The following is a 20,664-nucleotide window of genomic DNA, read 5'->3' as shown; positions in this document are numbered from 1 at the left end:
CATGCTCCTTGCGTGTTCCATTATTGTCCTATTCATGCGTTCAGCCACTCCATTTTCCTGTGGAGTCCTTGAAATAGTTTTCTATCTATGAATAGCATTAGTGGAGCAATAATTTTCAAATTCATAGCTGCAATACTCACCACCATTATCAGATCTGAGACATTTTAATTTCTTACTAGTCTCATTTTCAACCAAGCATTTCCATTTCTTAAAAGTTTGAAATACATCATATTTATGTCTAAAAAAATAAACCCATACTTTTCTAATTGCATCATCAATAAATGTAACATAATAATGAGAGCCACCAGGGGAAGATACCTGAGCTGGTCCCCATACATCTGTATGCACAAGCTCTAATCTCTCATTTTTCTTTTCCTTCCCAGTATTCACAAAACTCATTCTCTTTTGTTTTCCATACACACAACTTTCACAGAAATCCATATTAACACATTTCAAATCTAGTAACACTTGCTTTGAATGAAGTACTTTAATACCCCTCTCACTCATGTGCCCAAGTCTGTTGTTCCACAACATTGTATTAGAATCTACAATAGCTATTTGTTCTCCCTGCTCAATTACAGCAACTATTCCTGAACATTCATTTTTCTCTGAAACAATCAAAGTAGAAGGAATAGTATGACCTATACAAAGATATAAGGTGCCTACTTTCACACCTTTTGCTACTACAAGAGAACCTTTTGACACCTTCTAATTTTTATCATTAAAAGAAACTACACAACCCTCATCACCAAGTTACTCTACTAAAATTAAATTCTTACTCAGCCTTGGAGCATATCTTACCTCATGTAGTAGCCAATGATTCTCATTTTGCAACTTAATGTTAACTTTACCTTTTCCAACAATCTGATAGGGTTCATTATCCCCTAAATAAACAAGCCCAAAATCCCCTTAGACATAATCAATGAAACCTCTATGAGGTGTAGCATGAAATGAAGCACCTGAATCTAAAACCCATGAATCATCAACACTTTCTAAAGATAGAAGCAAAGCATCCTCTTCGAATTTGTTACTTACCACATTTGCCTCCTTGTTCCCTTCTGGTTTACCTCCTTCATTGTTCTTTTGAGTTTAGCAATCTTTCTTCTTATACCCTGGTTTCCCACAATACCAGTGATCTCTCAGTCCTCTAGATTGAGACCTCTTTCCTTTTGACTTTCCTCTTGATTTCTCACGATTTCCAAAATTATTTTCTCTCTCAATTGTTTTGCCTCTGCTTTATGCGTTCAAAGAACTTCCTAATGTAGATCCACCTGAGATTTTCCTACGAGATTCTCCACTCATAATAACACCGATCACATCATCATTTTTTAGGGTATTAGATCTAGAAATAGAATTACTCACAGCCATTCCATCTTTCAAGCAAAGAACACAAAATCAAGAGAGCCCTAATTTCTTTATCAAAATTAATACCCACATTAGATAACTAACTAGTAATAGTATTAAACTCATTTAAATGATCTGCAATAGATCCACCTTCTATTATTTTCATATTAAATAAATGTTTCATGAGAAATACCTTATTTGAAGCAGAGGGCTTTTCATACAATTTTGCTAGGACTTCCATCAACTCTTCCATCGTCTTCGCTTTTGTAATGTTAAATGTCATTGATGGTGCCAAGCATAATCGAATGCTTCCAACTACCTTTCTATCTAAAATCTCTTAGTCCTCACTTGTTATAGCTCCTTGGTTCTTAGTTTTTCCTTCCAATGGCTTCCATAAATTCTTCTGCTAGAGATAGTCCTCCATTTGCATTTTCCATAACTGAAAGTTATGCCCATTAAACTTGTCAACCCTTAGCTTACCCTTGTTTGCCATCGCTTCCACTCAACTGTAAGACTTTCCTATAGAGGATAACTGAAAAACCTACCTCACTCTGATACCACTTGTTAGGATTAAACCTCAAACAGAAATAATAATTACATGCAAATATAAACAAAATCAGAAAATAATAGATCACATAGAAGAGAACACAAGACACCAAGATTTAACGTGGCTCACCCAAAACCTAGGCTACATCCACCAAATAGCAAGTCCAATATTAATACGATTCAATAATTACAACCTAATTACAATTTGTAATCTCTTACAACTCAATACCACCGCAAGAAGCAATTTTTGCATCACCCACAATGAAACAATCCCTAACCCTAAGTCCTTTTATACAAGTATTTTTGTTGCTTTAGGGTTAAAATTAGTTACAACGTGTCAGCCATAAAATGCCGATGTAGTACCCCCAAAAAAAATTTTTAGGGGCTCCAACCCCAAACCCCCAATAGTCGTGACCTAACGGCCCCAGACCCCCACTTGGGGCTCAACCCAGCCCCAAACCCCATTGAGGAATTATGGAGTATGTATAGTACTTCCCTAATCAGTCACCACAATCTAACATGCCCAACTCATATTTAATTTAACAATATATTATCACTTGTTTACTTACTCACATTGGAGCCAGCCTACGCAAGGCTTTGGTCTCCTAGTGTAGGATATCTTGGCTACCACTTGCGGGCCCCAACACCTATGGTGAGCCACTCACTTAGGGTTTCTACCCTACTCAACATTTACACTCATAGCATATCCATACAAAAAGTGTCAGCACAAAAAGAAACATGTACTGATCTCATAAGATAATAACAAGTATGAACCAAAAATCAACCAAAATATCCACTTCAAAATATTCCAAAATGACAAGGCAACTGTAAAATTGTACATCTGTTAACTATCGTTGGACTAACTGCCAACCTTCCCCTTCAAGATTCATGACATGGGTTAACCGCCTCCTGTGTTTTATAAGTCCAATGGTTGTATCAGGCATTAATAGGTCAATCTTTTGGTGCAACGACAACTCTAGCTTGTAACAACTATATATGTGCATTTATTTCATTGATTTGTGCTTTCATTATAGCTATGCATAGATGTAGCAAAAATGTGCATTGTTATCATATACTTGTGCACATGTTTTATTTCACTGGTCCTACTCTTGCATTTAACAAAATAGTGCATATGTAACGCTTAACTGTATTTTCATTATATATGTGCATTGGTTCAGCATTGTTGTGCATATATACCTAGGGTTGCACATTTGTTTAAGTAGGATGACGAAGAGGTTTATAGAAAGTAGGATTACTGCGCATATAGATAGTATAACTATGCATATGTGCAGTATACCTATGCATTTATTCCAATGGACTCAAAAAATATAACAAAGGCTATGAATTGAATTTTGAGACCTATTTCGATGGAGGAGGGTTTACCATTACCTCTTGGGCTGAGATCCCACGCTAAAACCCCCACAGCCATTCCTATTCAAGGAATTCAATTCCTAGCATTATCATAAAACATGACTTCCACAAAATGGCTCCACCATAGACAACGATGAAATACAAAAATTCAACACAACATACAGAGATATAATTGCATATTCAACAATAGTTTATTGATTTGATCCTTCTTGTTCATGAAGTAGAAAGGTTTCCAAAATAAAATGAGGCAATATGACCTACTTGGTTTCCTGTATGGGGATGAAATGAGGCATTGAGTGTGCGAGGGTTGAGAGATTTGAGCCTCCAACTCTAATCCTAGTGTCTATGTCCTTACTTTTTCCTCGATCTTGAGTGTCTTCTTGTACAGGTTTGCTTCTGAGTTTTCATAGGTATTTGTCTCCAAGATAAATTTGACTATATTTTTTGCCAATATTTCCTATGTTTTGGTTCTCAAGAAAGTGTCTATTTTATAGGAGGTTGAATTCATTCATGAATGGTCGTGCCTGTCGAAAACAACTTGTCCATGGTTCGATTAAATAACTTTATTTTATTTGTTTAAATTGTTGTAAATTAATCAATGTTTCCTATAGGTTCCTAGTCACTAAACTCGCATGCGCACGCATGTGTGTGTGCGTGCGTGCATGAATGCATGTGTGTGTGTGTGTGTGTGTGTGTGTGTGTGTGTGTGTGTGTGTGTGTGTGTGTGTGTGTGTGTGTCTGTGTGTGTGTGTGTGTGTGTGTGTGTGTGTCTGTGTGTGTGTGTGTGTGTGTGTGTGTGTGTGTGTGTGTGTGTGTGTGTGTGTGTGTGTGTGAGAGAGAGAGAGAGAGAGAAGGTCATGTGATGTAGTGGTTGAGTTGTGAAGTTCTCCCTCCAAGGTCTAGTTGAGTTCAAATCTTTTGTCATCCAATTTTTACCTCTTGTGTAATCTATTGTGGGTTCAACACCTCGTCCTAAAGGAGCTTCTTGAAGATTTATGTAGGAGAGTTGGTTGAGGGTGGGATTGAATAAGTGGTAGGTCCAAGGTTCAAATCTCTTCTTATATTTTATTTTGTTTAATATTACTATAAATATTTCTTTATCCAAGAAATCACATATGCACACACATAATATATATGCATATTTATTCGGACATATATGTGTGTACCCATATATTCTTGAATAACTATATACATAGGAAACCAAAATGGAAGGACAAAAACATAATATTAATCATCATAGACTTAAATTCCCCCCAAGCTCACAAAATCAGGGTAATTGACTCCCTATAAGGAAATCCCTAGGCTCAGGGTGCCTATATGGATCGTGGTTCCATCTTCAGATCAATAATTATTATTGAGGTTTTTTTACTAGTACTTGCACACACCTAAATCACAACCAAAGTGCCAACATATCTGCAAAATCTCATGATAAGCATCATAGAGTACAAGTATCAAATGGGTTAGTAGTGTTAAAATTGATAAAAACCAATAACACATAAGGTAAATCATATCTATATATGTGCATCAATATAAGTAATGTATCTCTAGTATCTAATGTAAGGTAACATCACATCTTCTATTTGTAGTACAAAACATAAATCCAATACATAATAAATCAAGTCACTAGGGTGGGCACTACAATCCATAGTACTTGTTAACAATTAATTGCAGTAGCAACATATTGAATTTCAGCGGTAGATTGTGAAATAGAATTTTGTTTTGTATTTGTCCATGAAACTAATTTGTTATGAAGATAGAATGTCCTGCCACTTGTACTTTTTTTGTCATCAACATTTCCATCCCAATCAGTATTTGTGTATACCTTAAAATAGAAATCACCATGTTTTTCATACATTACTCCATAATCTTTAGTTCCTTCTAGATACTTAAGTATTCTTTAAACAAAATTCACGTGTGAATCCTTAGGATTTGATGAAAATCTTGCAACTATTCCAATAACGTGTGCAATGTCTAGTCTATTATAAACAACATGTTGTAACTTTCCTATCATTTATCTATATGATTTTTTATTTACCTCCTTAGAATCATCTTCCTTTGATAACTTACAACCAGTAATCATCGGTGTTCCTATAGGTTTTGAATCTTCCATGCCAATTTGTTTCAATATTTCATTGATACTTGGACTGGGTGATATATATTCATTTCTTCACTTGTACTTGCAATCCTATGCAAAAATTTATCTCTCCTATCATACTCATCTCAAATTATTTTCTCATTTCATCAACAAATTATCTTCTAATTAACTCATTTCATCCATAGATAATATCATCAACAAATATTTTAGCAATCACTACTCTATCCTTGCTTTCAACCTTCAAGTAAACATTGTTGCTATCACTTGTTCTTTTGAATCCAATCTTGATAAGATAAGAGTGTAATCTTTCATACCATACTCTTGGTGCTTGCTTCAATCCATACAGTGATTTGTGTAACCTACAAACCAAATTTTTACCTTTTTAAGAAACAAATCCTTTAGGTTGTTCAATGTAGACTTCTTCTTCAAGTATTCCATTTAGAAGAGCATATTTTACATCCATTTGATACTTAAATCCTTTATATGGAGAATAAGCTACCAGTATTCTTAATCCTTCCAATCTTGCAACAAGTGCAAGATTTTCTCCATAATCTACTCCTTGTTTATAAACTTTTCAAACTAGCCTTGCCTTATTTCTTATCACTTCACTATTTTCGTTTAGCTTATTCCCAAAAACTCATTTCGTTTAGCTTATTCCTAGCATCGAAAGAAATTTTACAGATTAAATGTGCTATAAAGTAGAAATAAAGGCATTAGAAGACTCCTTGTTATGTGTTCAAAGAAAATTAGACAAAAGACATAAGAATCATTGTACACATCATAAGACTACTTGTATGTGCCAAAATTTGAGTTGTAGGCATCATAAGAATGTGTGTACATGTGATTATTTTGTGCATAGGCATCAAAATTTGTCATGTACGTACTATTGTACCTACAAACTTAAAATCTGCAACACAAAAAACTCTAATTCTTCAAAGGTTAATTCAATTTGTGTGTAGAGGCATCTAGCCCCATGGTGAGCGTCATTTTGTATACTAAGAAAAGTCATGCATTGAATGAATTATTATTCTAGATGCCTAAATCTAATTACACAATTAAGTAATATTATTAGTTCCCTTCTAGGTCATTATTAATTAAATATATGATCTTTAATTAACTTATGTCATTCCCATAGTTAATTAATTTAATTACTTAATTGCAATCTTATTAATAAATCAATATGACAACCCATAGTCTAATTATTAGTTAAATCCCTCTTCCTCTATTAAGTTAAATAATTACACAGAGCCTAGATTCAATTTAGTTCCCAAAATCCCTTTTCATTAAAGAAATCTCCTTTAATCAATACTAACCCTAGCCCTAACCCAATATTAACCTCCATGTCCAGATTCAACCCAACCCATTCACCCATACTAAGCCCACTTAATTAATTAATCTCGATTAGTTAAGTGACCCACTTGCATTCTTCTAACAATCCCACTTGCATCTTAATCACTCTCTAATCCAAACCTAATCACGCCTTAATCATTTGCACAACTTTAAGTATGAGGATTAAGAAATCTTAACCCAAGCCCAAGTCAACTGTTGTCAATTTCTCTGACTCCCCAACCAAAATGCATTAAACTTTTTCTTAAATTCTCTTACACAAGCCTTACACACTCCATCCATCTCTTACATCTTTTTCCCCTTCTCACTCCCTAAAATGGTCAGATTCCTTCCAAAATCTCAACCCTTTCTCCTTGTGACACTTTTCACAATAAGAGGGATCTGAGAAAGGGCAATCCATGTGCTCCCCTCTCCTTGCATCTCAGCCACTCTGAAGTTCTAAGTTTTCATCTTGACCATCTATTTCATCCTCATTTTTCTTATAAATTGAACCCTCTCCCCTTCACAAATTCATCAACAATCCATTGCATTGTTATCATGTCAATTTGTCTCCAAGAAATAGCTAAAGAATCACCATAATGCCAAATTTCCTCCATGCTTCCATAATCTTGAATCATCCATTCATCCTTTGTTGAATCAAATCCTTCATCCATTAAACCTTAAGCACCACTATGAGCACACATTTCATCACTTCTTCACATCTACATATCAAGGAAGCGTTTTGGGTGTTTATACTTGGTTCACACTCTCTTATTGCTCTATTTTATCTTATCATTATATGTTGTTATAGTTTAATTTGTGAATACTCTTTAAGTTCTCATAGAATTCCTTGCACATTTAATTCACAGCATAAAATTCTAAGGCCCTGAATTTTGCAAAAATATAAATTTATTTCAACCAATAGGAAGTCGACTCAAATTGATTTATTCAATGAGTCACATTTAAATGAGTAGCATTGATTTCAAATAAGGAAAATAACAGCGTTTTGAATGTTGTTGATTATTATTAGTTGCAAGTCAATTGGAAGACAAGAGATTATATCTAAATTTGCATTATCCAATAACATCTTGCTATTGGAAATTGAAATAGCAAGCTTGTGATAATTTTGAAGTCTTGCTAACTTGATATGTTAAAATTATCATTTAAAATTTCGCAATTATTTAAAAGTAGTCGTTTTTCTTGTAGGTTAAAATTTTGATGAGGTGGCAACCACATCCTAAATCAATGAAAATGTGCCTAGTTTCCTAGTGGAAAAGCTTTATCATATTGGTTCTAGAATCATTGAATTTGTCAAAAGAGAGAAATGGATAAAGGAATATTCTCAAAGATGGCTTGGTGGCTTGGTGTAAATACAAGTGGTATCATCTTGTTAGTTTATTAAAAGGTGGTTTTGTCTCCAAGTTTTCTTCTTCTAGAAGATTCTGCCTAACTCATTGGACCACATGGTGGGGCTTAATTATAATTGGGTGGACATTTGATATCTGTAGTTGAGGTTTTAGAAACCTTAATTAAGGCTTATGTAGATTAATCTTGGCCCTTTTCAAAATAACCTTGGCCCTTTTCAAAGTAACCTTGGCCATTCATTGTAATTGAGCCTCTATATAAAGGTTGTCTCACATCATTTTTAAGAGAGTAATGTTGGAGAATTGTTGCCAAAGTGCCACCAGAATTCGTCTTTATTCATTGTTGTGTTTGCATGGTGGATATATATGATCATTTTGGAGTATTGCATGGTTCTTTGCATCTCTCACTTAATTTATGCTTTGATTTCATGTTCAAGTAGTTAGTTGAATGAAAGTAATTGGGGATGTTTGGTTGCATGACTCAATGATTCCTGACCACTGGCATCTTGTTGATTGTAAGGTGCCTTGTGCAGTAAGTTGATGATTGAAAGCACTTAACGTCAATTGATATTCAATTTTTAGTTTGCATCCTTTGGGTGGGATTGAAGAGGGGATTCCTTTGAAGCTTCCACTAGTTGTGTGGAACTAATAATCAAGCTACATCTATTAGAATCCAAGTCCAATCCATGATTCCTTGCATTTATAGTATGAGTAGTAGTTAAAGTTAGCAATTTTAAGTTGAAGTGGAAATTAGAAAACCAAAATATACTTGTATTGCATGTTGGGAAGCCAAATTTTTAGGAATGCAAGAGTTGATATCCATTGAATGAATAGCATAAGTACCCTAAGTGATTTCTAGAAAATCATTGTATTTCACTAAGTGAGTATTCACAAAAGGAAGGAACCTTGAAGTCATTTCATGATCTTACTTTGCAACAGTGTAACCCAGGTGCGCGCACCTGGTGCGCGTAAGCACCCGGTGCAGGTGCATCACACACCCGAGTACCCCCACCGAGAGTTTTTCCACCGTCGCACCCCCATCGCACCAGTCAAGCACCTGAGGGGGATGCGGTGCTTGGGTGCACGAGTGCTTCCTGGGTGCTCGCAGGGTGCTTCCTGTGTGCTCATGGGGTGCTTCCTGGGTGCTTGCGGGTGCTTCCTAGGTATTCACTTTGATATGGCTATGATATATTATTATTATTTCACTGTTTCATGCTATTCGGCTCATTGTCATCATGAGCATCTTTATGATATATGATATTCATAAAATCATATTTGAAGAATGAATTTTGAATCTTGCAACTTGAACTAAGTTAATTTGTTAAATGGTCATTAGTAATAGTTATGAGGTTTCAAGTTTCAAGTTTGAACTTATGGTTTGTGAATCACATTTCAATTTTCTCTATTCATTGTATTCAACTATATTTGGTATGTTAATGTTATATAATATATTGAAGTATCATTTCATAATTAGCATTTTCACTCATATATATTATATATATACTATGCAACCCCCTCCCTCCACTCCCCCTCCTCCCCTACCCCCCAACCCCGCTCCGCTACCCCACCGCCACACCCCTGTCGTCCCCAAATTGAGGCTATTTTTTTCCCACACCCGAAACTCGTCCCGACGTCCCCCCGCACCACCACACCCCCGCGTCGAGGTAACACTGCTTTGCAATCTTAGCATGAGAGATGACATAATATCACGAGAGGATTGAATTTTGATGTTTCACTTTAAAATTGAGCATTTGATTCTACAAGTTGTGGTGGAATAAAACTCACATCAATGTTGTCGTCATTAGATCGTGATGAATCTTTAAAGGCACACTTCAACCCAGTGGGAAAGAAAATCTATATAAGCCCCAATACAAAATAAAGGAGACAACACATGTATATGTGTATCTGCAGGTATTGAGCAAGCTCTCAAGTTGTAATGTTTTGTGTTATAGAGGAAACTTTTCATTACTTGATGTCCTTGAATTTATGTTATGGCATTTATGGCTTGGCTTCTAGCCTTCTCATGGTTGTTCTTAATAAGTAGGGAGACTATGCCTTTGTTGCATTTCCACTTTTGTTAAAATAAGTGTCCTTTGTTGATTTAATTTACACTTAGCCTAGTTTACGTATGTTAGCCTCTTCTCTTTCCATTATCCTTGAAGGTCAATGGATCATGTACCTGTATGAATCTTCTATTAGCTTTTGAAGTGGTTATTAGATCGCGCCCTTTGGCTTTGTATCTGTGGACAGTCAAGTGATCAGGCATGAGTACTCATATTTGGCCTCTAGAAAGAGTGGCTCTATTCGACATTGATTCACTTCCCACATTTTGTCTCATTTGCACAAGTTTAATACCTACAAAATCCCTACCTCTACTCAAACCCTTGCTTTTGTATCGTCTCAACACCTCAAAGCAAGAACCTTAGAATCACATATTCCAAGGTTTTGTTGAGATTTCAATGTGAGCCTTCACAATGTTGAGAAAACCTTGGTGCATTGCCTTGTAGCTTAGACTTACTTTTTTCGTGTTCCTTTTCTCTTTGCTTAGGTAAAGAAACAAAGAGTCGGGTTCTAAAATCCATGAGGTCATTTTGTGTGGTTCACTAGATCCCCAATACATAGAACTTCCTAACTTCTCTTATTTAGATGTGAGATCTTCGAGATCACTAAGTAGCAAATGTGAAGCGAACGATAACAAAGTGAAATCTATAGCTCTTTTGTCATCATTTTTTCAATCATCAATCACTCTAGGGATGTCCTCCCACCCTACTTCGCAATAGATGTTGCAGTGCATCAACTCCAATTTTATTTTGTCTTATGGAAGATGCTTTCATTTATGGGAGAGCTCATGTTAGTGGCAATTTTGCTGATAAGAATAAATAATTTTTATTTAATAAACAATAATGGAATGGGTTGTAGTTCTTAAGTAGCAGTCACTTCTTAGCATTTGGCACTCTTAACCAACCGCAAAGTGCTCTATATTTATGCCTTTTATTGGGAACTGAACATCATCGTTGTACACATTACATGTGCTAATAAAGTTGTATCTTGCTACCATATTGTTGTGTTCTAAATTGTTATATTGAATATTGACATTGTTATATTTTTGTTTACTAAGTTAAAAGCAATCATTATAAGAAGTAAACCGTCATCCCAAAATTTATCAAGACGATTGCTCCCAACCTGCCACTTAAGGTTCAAAGGTATCAATCGATAGGCTTTGAGAATGTTATTTCACACCCATGATCTTGTCAAGAAGCCATACTTTGAAAGAACCATATGAAACTTAGCATGGCTATAAGGTATTTAGCACTCATTATTGTACAACAATCTTAATTGTTTAGCATTAGATCCTACCCAATCTTGGACATAAGAGATTTTTTAAGGTGATGAAGTTTCCTTATATCCATCCCAACCTATATTTCTAGAAAGTATACTTGATCTTGGTTGACCCAAGCTAATATTTCCCCTAATCATTTGTAAAAACATCAGTCATGCTTTAAGGGACTTTAAACAAAGAAAGGAAATACACCATAATATCTTTAAAAGAGGCGACAAGCAACTGTAATTTCCTAGATTACTTAGGGCTTTGTCTTTCCAACTAGCTAATTTATTTTGCAGTTGCTTCAAGGTAGAAGACTAGAAGGTGTGAACACTTCTCTGATAGTAATTGGGAGTCCTAAGTGAACTAGTGACCTTGAACTAGAATATGTACCAAAATTACTAACTTAATATTTTACTTATATTTTATATAGAATTAAATATGATAGTTACCTGTCATTTATTTTTCATGTACCTTTTTGTGTACATGTGCAACATTTGTATATGTATACATATTTATGCTTATACATCTACATATATAGTTGCATTAACACGCACACATTCTCATATATCTTCACTTGTACATGCTTGTATGTGCATATGATTATTATATGCATAACAATGCATACAAACATGTGTATGGGGATCCACACACATAATTATTGCTCATTTTCCTTGGTTTGAAATAAGTTGGTATTTGTATATGTTCTTTGCTCAATTATTCTTATATCTACTATTATTTTCATTCTTTTGTGTATAGCCTAAGTTGGCATAGTTGTGGAGAACGTGTGCACTTGAAAGAGGTCAAAAGTTCAATCCCAAGTGGGTATGTACACTTCATTTGTCACACACTCAGGTGCCTCCTAAGGAATAGGAGATATTCCCAATTTAATGTAACCATACATAGACCCAAAAACATTTTATCAACAAAATGTAGTGTATGGTTTCTCTATTTTATCTTCTTTCTTTTTTTTTGAATTTCTAATTTGGTGTGAAAGCTCAAAAGATGACGATCATACTTGAGGAAACATCAAATGATAGTGATGAGAACTTGATTGAAGATATAAAAAAACACCTTGTCATATTTTGAAGAATTCAATGCTTTGAAAATAGGAAATAATGCAATAGAGACTAAATAAATGTTCAATAGTTAGAGGTGTTGATTAGGCTAGATAGGTATCCAATAGTCTGAGGTGCTAATGGATTGAAGAAACTATACCTTACTGAGGTTGTCACTCGTGAAGATTGGTGTCCAACAGTTCAAGGAGATCTAAAAAATCTAGAAGCTTAGCACCATATCTTTATGAGGGTTATGAGACATTTCATGCGCAAATGGTGTCCAATGGAGTTGAATGTTTGGATAATAGTTATGTGACTATACTAGTATTTGGGAGCAATTTGAAGTAGTCATATTGATCTATGAACTATTTTCAAAGAATAGCTTCTATACAATGCATCGCTTTGTTTTATGTTACTAGTCAATCTAATTCCTATTTTGTAGCACGTAGACATGTAAGCAGTCCATTTAAATTTGATTATTTCTTAAAGGAAGCATTGGAATAAGTCAAAGCTAAATTACAATATGTGGCAAATATGTAGCAAAGGGTTTGAGTTGTAAACAATGACTAATATAGATTTCTCCTCATAGTTAATTGTCATTCCTTTTTAGTTCATTGGCATTTATTTGTAGTTAGTTGTCAATCGGTTTAGCATATTTATAGGAAAGTTGTCTCCATGATTGCATAAATAATATTTGGTCAACAAAATGTAGCATATGGTTGCTCTGTTCTATCTTCTTTAATTATGGTGTTTTGAATTTCTAATTCGTTGGTGCATAAGTACTGGTGATTCCTGAGATGGTTGTCATGCACAATTATTAGGTCATCTTTAAGTAAGCATTGGGAGACACTTTTAAATGACCACCTTTGACTCTTGTGCACATCCTAGATCTCACTAAGTATACTACTAAAACACAAAACAATCTTATAAGCAATTAAGTTACATACAAAGACAACCCCAAAAAAATATTGAAATCCAACTTACCGTCGAGGATTTGTGCGTACAAAGGTAGCTATAACAATTACACATGCTTCCTCTATTCATAACTATTCTTTAATTTTCATTTAATGTATATATTAGTCATTTTTCATTTTTCATTATTTTATAGACACCCATATACATATAAGCAAGTGAAGTCACACATCACATTGTCAGACATATACATATAAGCATGTGACGTCACACATCACATCGTCACACATTTATATCACATGCATACATCTATATCACATGCATACATATATGCACTCCTGTTTGATATATAAATACCTTTTTGCACTCATAATTGTTGATCTTTTATATACTTACTCAAATATTGTTGCAAAATTTTATTCATTATTTATGTTTTATTAAGTTGATGCCTTCCTTTTTTTTCATTCATTGCATTTTTCACTCTTTTTTATTTAATTTCCTTCTCTTCTTCACATTGGTCCCTCATTCTCTGACCCTCTTGTCCCCTCCCCCTGCCTCTTTCCAAGTCTATGTCTGCAATCACACTCTTCAATCTACTCTTCTTTATAATAGATCACTGACTGTGATCTAAAAAGTCAATAAAGAAAAAGACATACAAAGGTGATTCAAGAAACAATCAATTAAATAATAAATGGTGCTCAATAATTTTATAGCATTATTTTCCAAAAAGCAAGTGCCTTTTAATTAACTGTGAAAACCTCATGTCTGATGATGGTAAAATGCAAGCGAGGCTACTAATCAAGGATCCCATTTGTTGAACATTGTGCAAACATCATGTGACAATAATCACTGTTCCAAACCCTTTATGGATTTTCGGTTAAACTAAACAGTGACTGACACCTTAGCATACTTTAAAAATAGGATGGAAATTAACCTATGCACCAGATATTGTAGATACAGAGTCCTTGGAATTCGCAGCCTCAGTTGCAGCTTTGGCATGAACAGTATGTGCCACATAAGGTTTCAACTGCACAATTGAAATAAGTAGTTAATTTCCAGTCACACAGAAACAGTTTATACAATACATAGGCAAAGATTAAAATCAACAAGTTAACGATCATTATTGCCAAAATATTAGAAATGTATGCAATGAATGTTGAACCACAAAATTTAACAATTGCTTCTTTAGTAATCTTCTAATTGTTTGCTTTACTAATGCTTTGTTCCCTTATATCTGATATGAAATGCTTGATAAGGCAGTTTTATAACACATTGACTGATTCAGAGTTTTACTTTCTAGTAGTTTAATCAATATTAGGTAAGATTTGATTTTAAAAATTCTGTTATGAGGAAGCTTTAAATTGACCTACAAAAATTAGTTATCCAGTGCAAAATTCTAATTAGCAGTTCAAAAGTAAAAGCAGGTTTGAAATTCCTCACCAGACCTCATCGATTTCTTTGGAAAATTAAATATCTCTGCACCATGTGCCTTCAAGGTCTTATCAAATTCAGATGGTATTGCTGATAAACAGATACATGGGATATAACTCATGCCCTTTTCTGAAAATTAAATAGTAACAAATATTCAATGTTCAAAAACATCTCATCCTCAAATGATCAGATAAGCATATAGCATTACAATTCTGCCGACTCTAATTCGTGCTTGAAACCATATTTACAAGCCTTGGACTTGGCAAGCCGATTTTTGACTTGGACTCTGACTCAAACTTGGCATCGAGACTAGGCAAATTGAAAAACCCAAGAAATTCACAGATTTTTAAGGATTTAAAACTTTTTCCATGCATCATTTAATAAATTAACATCAGACACAATAATTGAGATAAATAGAAGCTTCTTTGCACACATCCACAAGTTTGCCTTGATCACATAAGTATAAATGCATATTTCTGAAGGAAATAAGTTCAACTAAATAATACATTATAAATATAAATAGTGTCAAGCATTACATACAGAAGGTTATACAGCTTACATGATATTAGAACCATGCAAAATAACAGGATATTAGAACCAAACCAAGGGCCTCAACTGCCAAAGTGTTGCGCAAGGAGTGGTGTTGGAGAAATGAGCTAATCCTGAACCATAATGATAAGCCTGACTACAAATAGGGTTAGTGGTTTGGTGGTAGATCCCTCAGCATGCACGTGAGAAGGAAGTCTGAGGTTGAAGTCCTAGCTGGTCCATGGAATACCTTGCACCAAAGCTAGACTAGGATCCCCCATGCACCAAAATATGGCTGAACTATGGTGTTGGAGAAATCAGCCACACCTATACTGCAATAGGCAACCTATCAAAAAGTCTCTACAAAGAAGGTCGGTTGCTAAGTAGTAGAGCACCCCTACATCCATATGTAAGGTCCTGAGCTCAATCGCATAATTTTTTACAATTATCTTTAAAAACATACATAAGATTGAATTTAGATAACCCAAACAGTGTGTTACACTTACTGATCAAAAAGCAAGCCCAATGCACACTATAGTGTCACGATTATAAATTACAATTTTTTATTAATAGTTTGCAAATTTCTTCTCCAATTAAAGCTTCAAAGTGGTGAGCATGATTTTGTACTGGATGTTAATGATTTCTATTGAGGACCAAATGGAAGCCCTACTGAGTATTCACCTTCTATGTCTGCCTGTGCTGTTACATATGCTGCCCATTCTGCTACTTCCCTCTCAAAATCAGCAATGTCATTCATGGAATCGTCCTAAACCACATTGACAATCATGGCAAATACCATTTTTCATAGTTTTCTCAACCATATCTATGTAATGTTATCAATGACACAAATTGCACAAAAAAGAAAACAAACACAAGATTGTGTTTAATGCCCCTGACAGCGAGTTTACTGCACAAAATTGGCTGAACCACAGCAAGTTACCTGCATTTTGTCAGTGTGAGTTATTCAGTGAGTTGACTCAACAACCAGTTTTGCCTTGCAAGTAGTGAATAAATCAATGGTTTTTACTGACGGAGAGTTTACTGCACAAAATTAGCTGAACCACAGCAAGTTAGTCACCTGCATTTTGCCAATGAGTTATTCAGTGAGTTCACAACCAGTTTGGCCTTGCCAATAGTCAACAACTCAATGGGTTTTCTTTCAATTTTAACTATGATCTTCAGTGGGAATCCAACACTTGGAAGTACTCAAGTATGAATCTTTGAGGAGTGATCACGTACTTACTTTGAGAATGGATCATATGGCATGCAGCTGAGAAGATCTAGTGCACCAATAAAGGGTTCAAATATAAGTACTTCCTAATTATTCCATTACTTCAGATACTTTTTATGAGTGACATGTTTACTGTTTTCCTTTGGTTTTGATCAGGCAATATATGTCTCTGTTAACCTGCAGACTACAATAAGATGATTTTAAATGACACATTGTCTGACAGTGTTGTATTAGCTGCGGCTCTGCTGGCCATCATGACACAGGAGATCCTGATTTCAATTTGGGTGCACGAGCTTACTTTTCAAACAAACCTATTATAACTAATGTGAGGCCATAGGGTACATATCTTGGGATATTCCACCTCAGTGTCACATATTTTAAACTTTACATCTTGTTTAATGTTTTGCTGCTTGCATGCAGTTGCAACAGGGTAGAATAAAAGACTTCTAGTGTCCAATGGTTGAGGTTGGCCATATGCATCTGGCTGCTATTTCTATAAGCCACGAGAACTCCTTCCTTGTATACAGCAAGACTCCTGATCTTCAACTATAACTATTTGCAGCAGATAGTTCTGACAGTTTGTTTCAAACATATCAATATTATCTTATCATGGCAACTTTTGCAGCAAGAGAGGCAGTTTTGGGCATTCCAAAGCCAAGTGTGTGTGTGTACCTGTATCCCAATGCATCAGACTCCAAACACATTAATTGGCCTCCTTTGCTGCTAGTTTAACCAAGTTTGGATTAAAATCTCATACAGTCAGCTTGAAAACTCAATTTTCCCTTTTCGCTAAAATTTGTTTACTTTTTCTAATTCTTAGTATTATATCCATGTCACCATCGACCATTGGGTCTGTCATATCTGTATTCCTATCCATGCAGTAATCGTCCATATTCTTCATGTCATTTTATTTCTGGCATACAAATACAGCTGCAGCTCCCTCTTGTAGACTATTTTCTTAAGTTACCAGGATTCGCCCCTGGACCCCCCGGACCAGCCCAGGTTCGAACTGGTCCATGGTTTGGGTCCAGCTCGCTGGGTGGTCTGGGCAGGGTTCAATTTTTTCCCTGGTGGTTCGAACTGCTTGAAACCTCGTTCAAACCTGGGCAGTCCATGCCAAAAACCGGCAACCAAGTTTGAACCGCGTGAATTTTGGGCCCCACGGATGGCAACAAAGTGTTGTTTTTGCAAAATATAAATAACTTGTTGGCATCCACAACCCTAAAAAGTTGTTATGAAATGCTTTTGGTGGTCTCTCATTGTCATTTTTCAGATGCTTACACTAATGATTTTGAAGAATTCGATGCCAATACCATTGATGCTGCTGCTGCTGATCCCATTGGTCTTATAGCTCTATTGCTGAGTCAACTAATGTCGAAGAAGAAGAAGATGACGAAGAAGATGAATATGAAGAAGAAGATGCAGATTGAAGAACTTAGAATATTAATAGATTTTTATTCCATTAGTTGAACAATGAACATGAAACAATGATACTTGAACTCTAAGTGACAAGGTTTGAATTTGAATTCAAGTCCGGCAAGTAGAAAATTCGAATGAAGTTCAAGAAGAGTAAAAAGTCAGAAATCGAATTAAATTCGCCTTATATAATTTTAATTATTTTTAAATATATGCAATATATCCCATAAATTATCAAAACAGTTAAAATTGCTAAATAGATTTGACAACTTTATAAGCATGTGACACATTTATAAAGTATAAAACATAAGAAACAATAGCAAAGATGTGTTTTATTTGCAAAGTTACAATCAAAAGTCAAGACTTCGTAACTTCAAAAAATCTCTAAGTCATCAAGAGCCCCTGGATCAGATGGTGTAGCATCATCATCAATATCACCACCCAATTCCTCATCAGCAAAGTCAAGGTCATCTACACCTGGTACTACTATGTCTTCTAAATTTCATTTTTGTCAAGATGACTCATTTACTGATTTGTTCATGAGCAATTTTACATTGCTGCGAACAAGACAAGATCTCTCAACTTTCCAAACAACAACTTGTTCTTCTTTTTGGAATGGATGTGGTCAAAGCACTCCAATTTCTCGCACAAGCTGATGAACTTGCTCCTTGACTCAATATTCGAATGGCAAATTGCTGAAGTTCAGGAGTTTCTACCCATAGCTCATCAACCATCTATAACCAGGGACATCATCTCATGTCATATTATATTTGGTTGCTCCTATTCCAAGCATCCCTTCCACTTTCTTGTATTTCCAACATTGTTCTCTAATTAGAGATGCAATTGTTGGATCTGGTTCAAACCTACTAATGGCATCATAAAACGCTGTCATAATTTCAGCATCACCTTCTCTATTAATGTGAAATAGTTTAGGCTCCAAATAGCAAGTTGTTGGATGTAAAGGAGTCTGCATCATTCTCCATCTCGAATCAACAGTCCCTCACATCTCTATGTACTCTGCTTCCAAACTATTTAGTGCTTTCTAAATAGCACTAAAACATTCCAAGGCAAGGAGTGTCACCATCAACCATATAGAGCACATCAACAATTAGCTCGTATATATTTAAGACCTTTGCCCCAATTTCCAAAAAGCTGCTATTTTAAACAATTTTCTCTATGATCTTCCCCTTAGCACTTTTAGAGAGTGTAGAATTTTCCCACGCTGTCATAATTTCAGCATCACCTTCTCTATTAATGTGAAATAGTTTAGGCTCCAAATAGCAAGTTGTTGGATGTAAAGGAGTCTGCATCATTCTCCATCTGGAATCAACAGTCCCTCATATCTCTATGTACTCTGCTTCAAATTATTTAGTGCTTTCTAAATAGCACTAAAACATTCCAAGGCAAGGAGTGTCACCATCAACCATATAGAGCACATCAACAATTAGCTCGTATATATTTAAGACCTTTGCCCCAATTTCCCAAAAGCTGCTATTTTAAACAATTTTCTCTATGATCTTCCCCTTAGCACTTTTAGAGAGTGTAGAATTTTCCCACTCATTGGAACAAATTACAAATCTCAAAGCCACTCTCTCTTCAACCACTCTTATCAAAGTGATATAAAATGAAGCAAATCTTGTATCACAAGGCTTCAACAACTCCCTTGATGCATGTTGCTTGTAAAGACTAAATGTGAGACGATGATTTTGTATAGAATTCGCAATTTCTCTTCCTCTATGAATTGTTTCATGTATCCAAATGAATTTTGCCAAGTCATGAAACAACAAATCCAAACAATGAGTTGCACATGAACTCCAATAAATTTGCGGGTACTTCTCTACAATCAGCTTACCAGCTCTCTCACAATTTGGTGTACTACCAATAACCACTTGAACCACATTTGCAACCCCCACTTCAAGAATTGCGTCCTCTAATAACTGAAATATATATTCAAAAGTATTTTTTTTAATTCATAGTGTCAATAACCTTCAAGAGTACAACCCCTTCGGGACAAGCCACTAAAACATTGATCAAAGGCCTTTGACATATATCCGACCATCCATCACTCAATATAGTGCAACTTGTTGCCTTCCAAGAGGCTTTGACTACAACTAATTTCTTAATCACTCTATCTTTGACCTCTCCAAGAGAATTGTTCTCAAAGCCTCAAAAGAGGAAGGTATGTACCCTTTGTCAAACTTTGCAACCTTTTGAAATGCAGCACAAAAAAGTGGATTTCTAGCTAAATTAAATGGAATCGCACTTGTATAGAAGAAATCAGCTAGTAAATCATCCACTTGTTGTTTCTCACATGGTTTCCAAAAGCTATTCAATGTTCCATTCTCTTTTGATGCCTTTACAACTAGAGGTAGACATGAAAATGAAGGTATAGTAGATGTGAATCTAGAGACATCATCTTCAATTCTTTGTTTCTTTTGTGCCTTCTTCATCTTTTCAAGAATAGAAATGAATGCTCTTTCTCTAAAATAGCTCTGAGCTCTTGGTAAAACCTGGACATGCAGTAACACCTCCACCTTTACAACTTACAATACCAAGCAAGTGATCCATGACCCTTGTTAAATTTCTAGTAAGAACGTTTTGACACAAGTTACTGTGAACTTTAAGACTATTATGAGTCACGTGTTTCCATGTTGGGAGCCATATTACAACCTATAGAATTAAAAACAGGATAATATATTATATCTAAAACATTAACTTAA

At 35.2% G+C, this 20,664-nt stretch overlaps 1 protein-coding gene across 2 annotated transcripts in view; it reads right to left on the bottom strand.

The window, feature by feature from the left end:
* Positions 1-14,018: 14,018 nt before the first annotated feature.
* The window catches only part of LOC149559234 (uncharacterized), an 83,870-nt gene continuing 77,224 nt past the window's right edge, over positions 14,019-20,664 (bottom strand). For both annotated transcript variants that reach the window (XM_089833168.1, XM_089833169.1), the window contains exon 4: positions 14,019-14,365. In XM_089833168.1, the coding sequence (XP_089689294.1) occupies positions 14,273-14,365 (93 nt within the window). In that variant the 3' untranslated portion in view covers positions 14,019-14,272. The remainder of the gene's footprint in view (positions 14,366-20,664) is intronic.

Source organism: Cupressus sempervirens, chromosome 5, assembly GCF_028749045.1.
Source record: "Cupressus sempervirens isolate cs-2001-9-10 chromosome 5, ASM2874904v1, whole genome shotgun sequence".
NCBI classification, from domain to species: domain Eukaryota; kingdom Viridiplantae; phylum Streptophyta; class Pinopsida; order Cupressales; family Cupressaceae; genus Cupressus; species Cupressus sempervirens.
The sequence above is the reverse complement of the archived record's forward strand: the minus strand, read 5'-3'. Positions and strand labels throughout refer to the sequence as shown.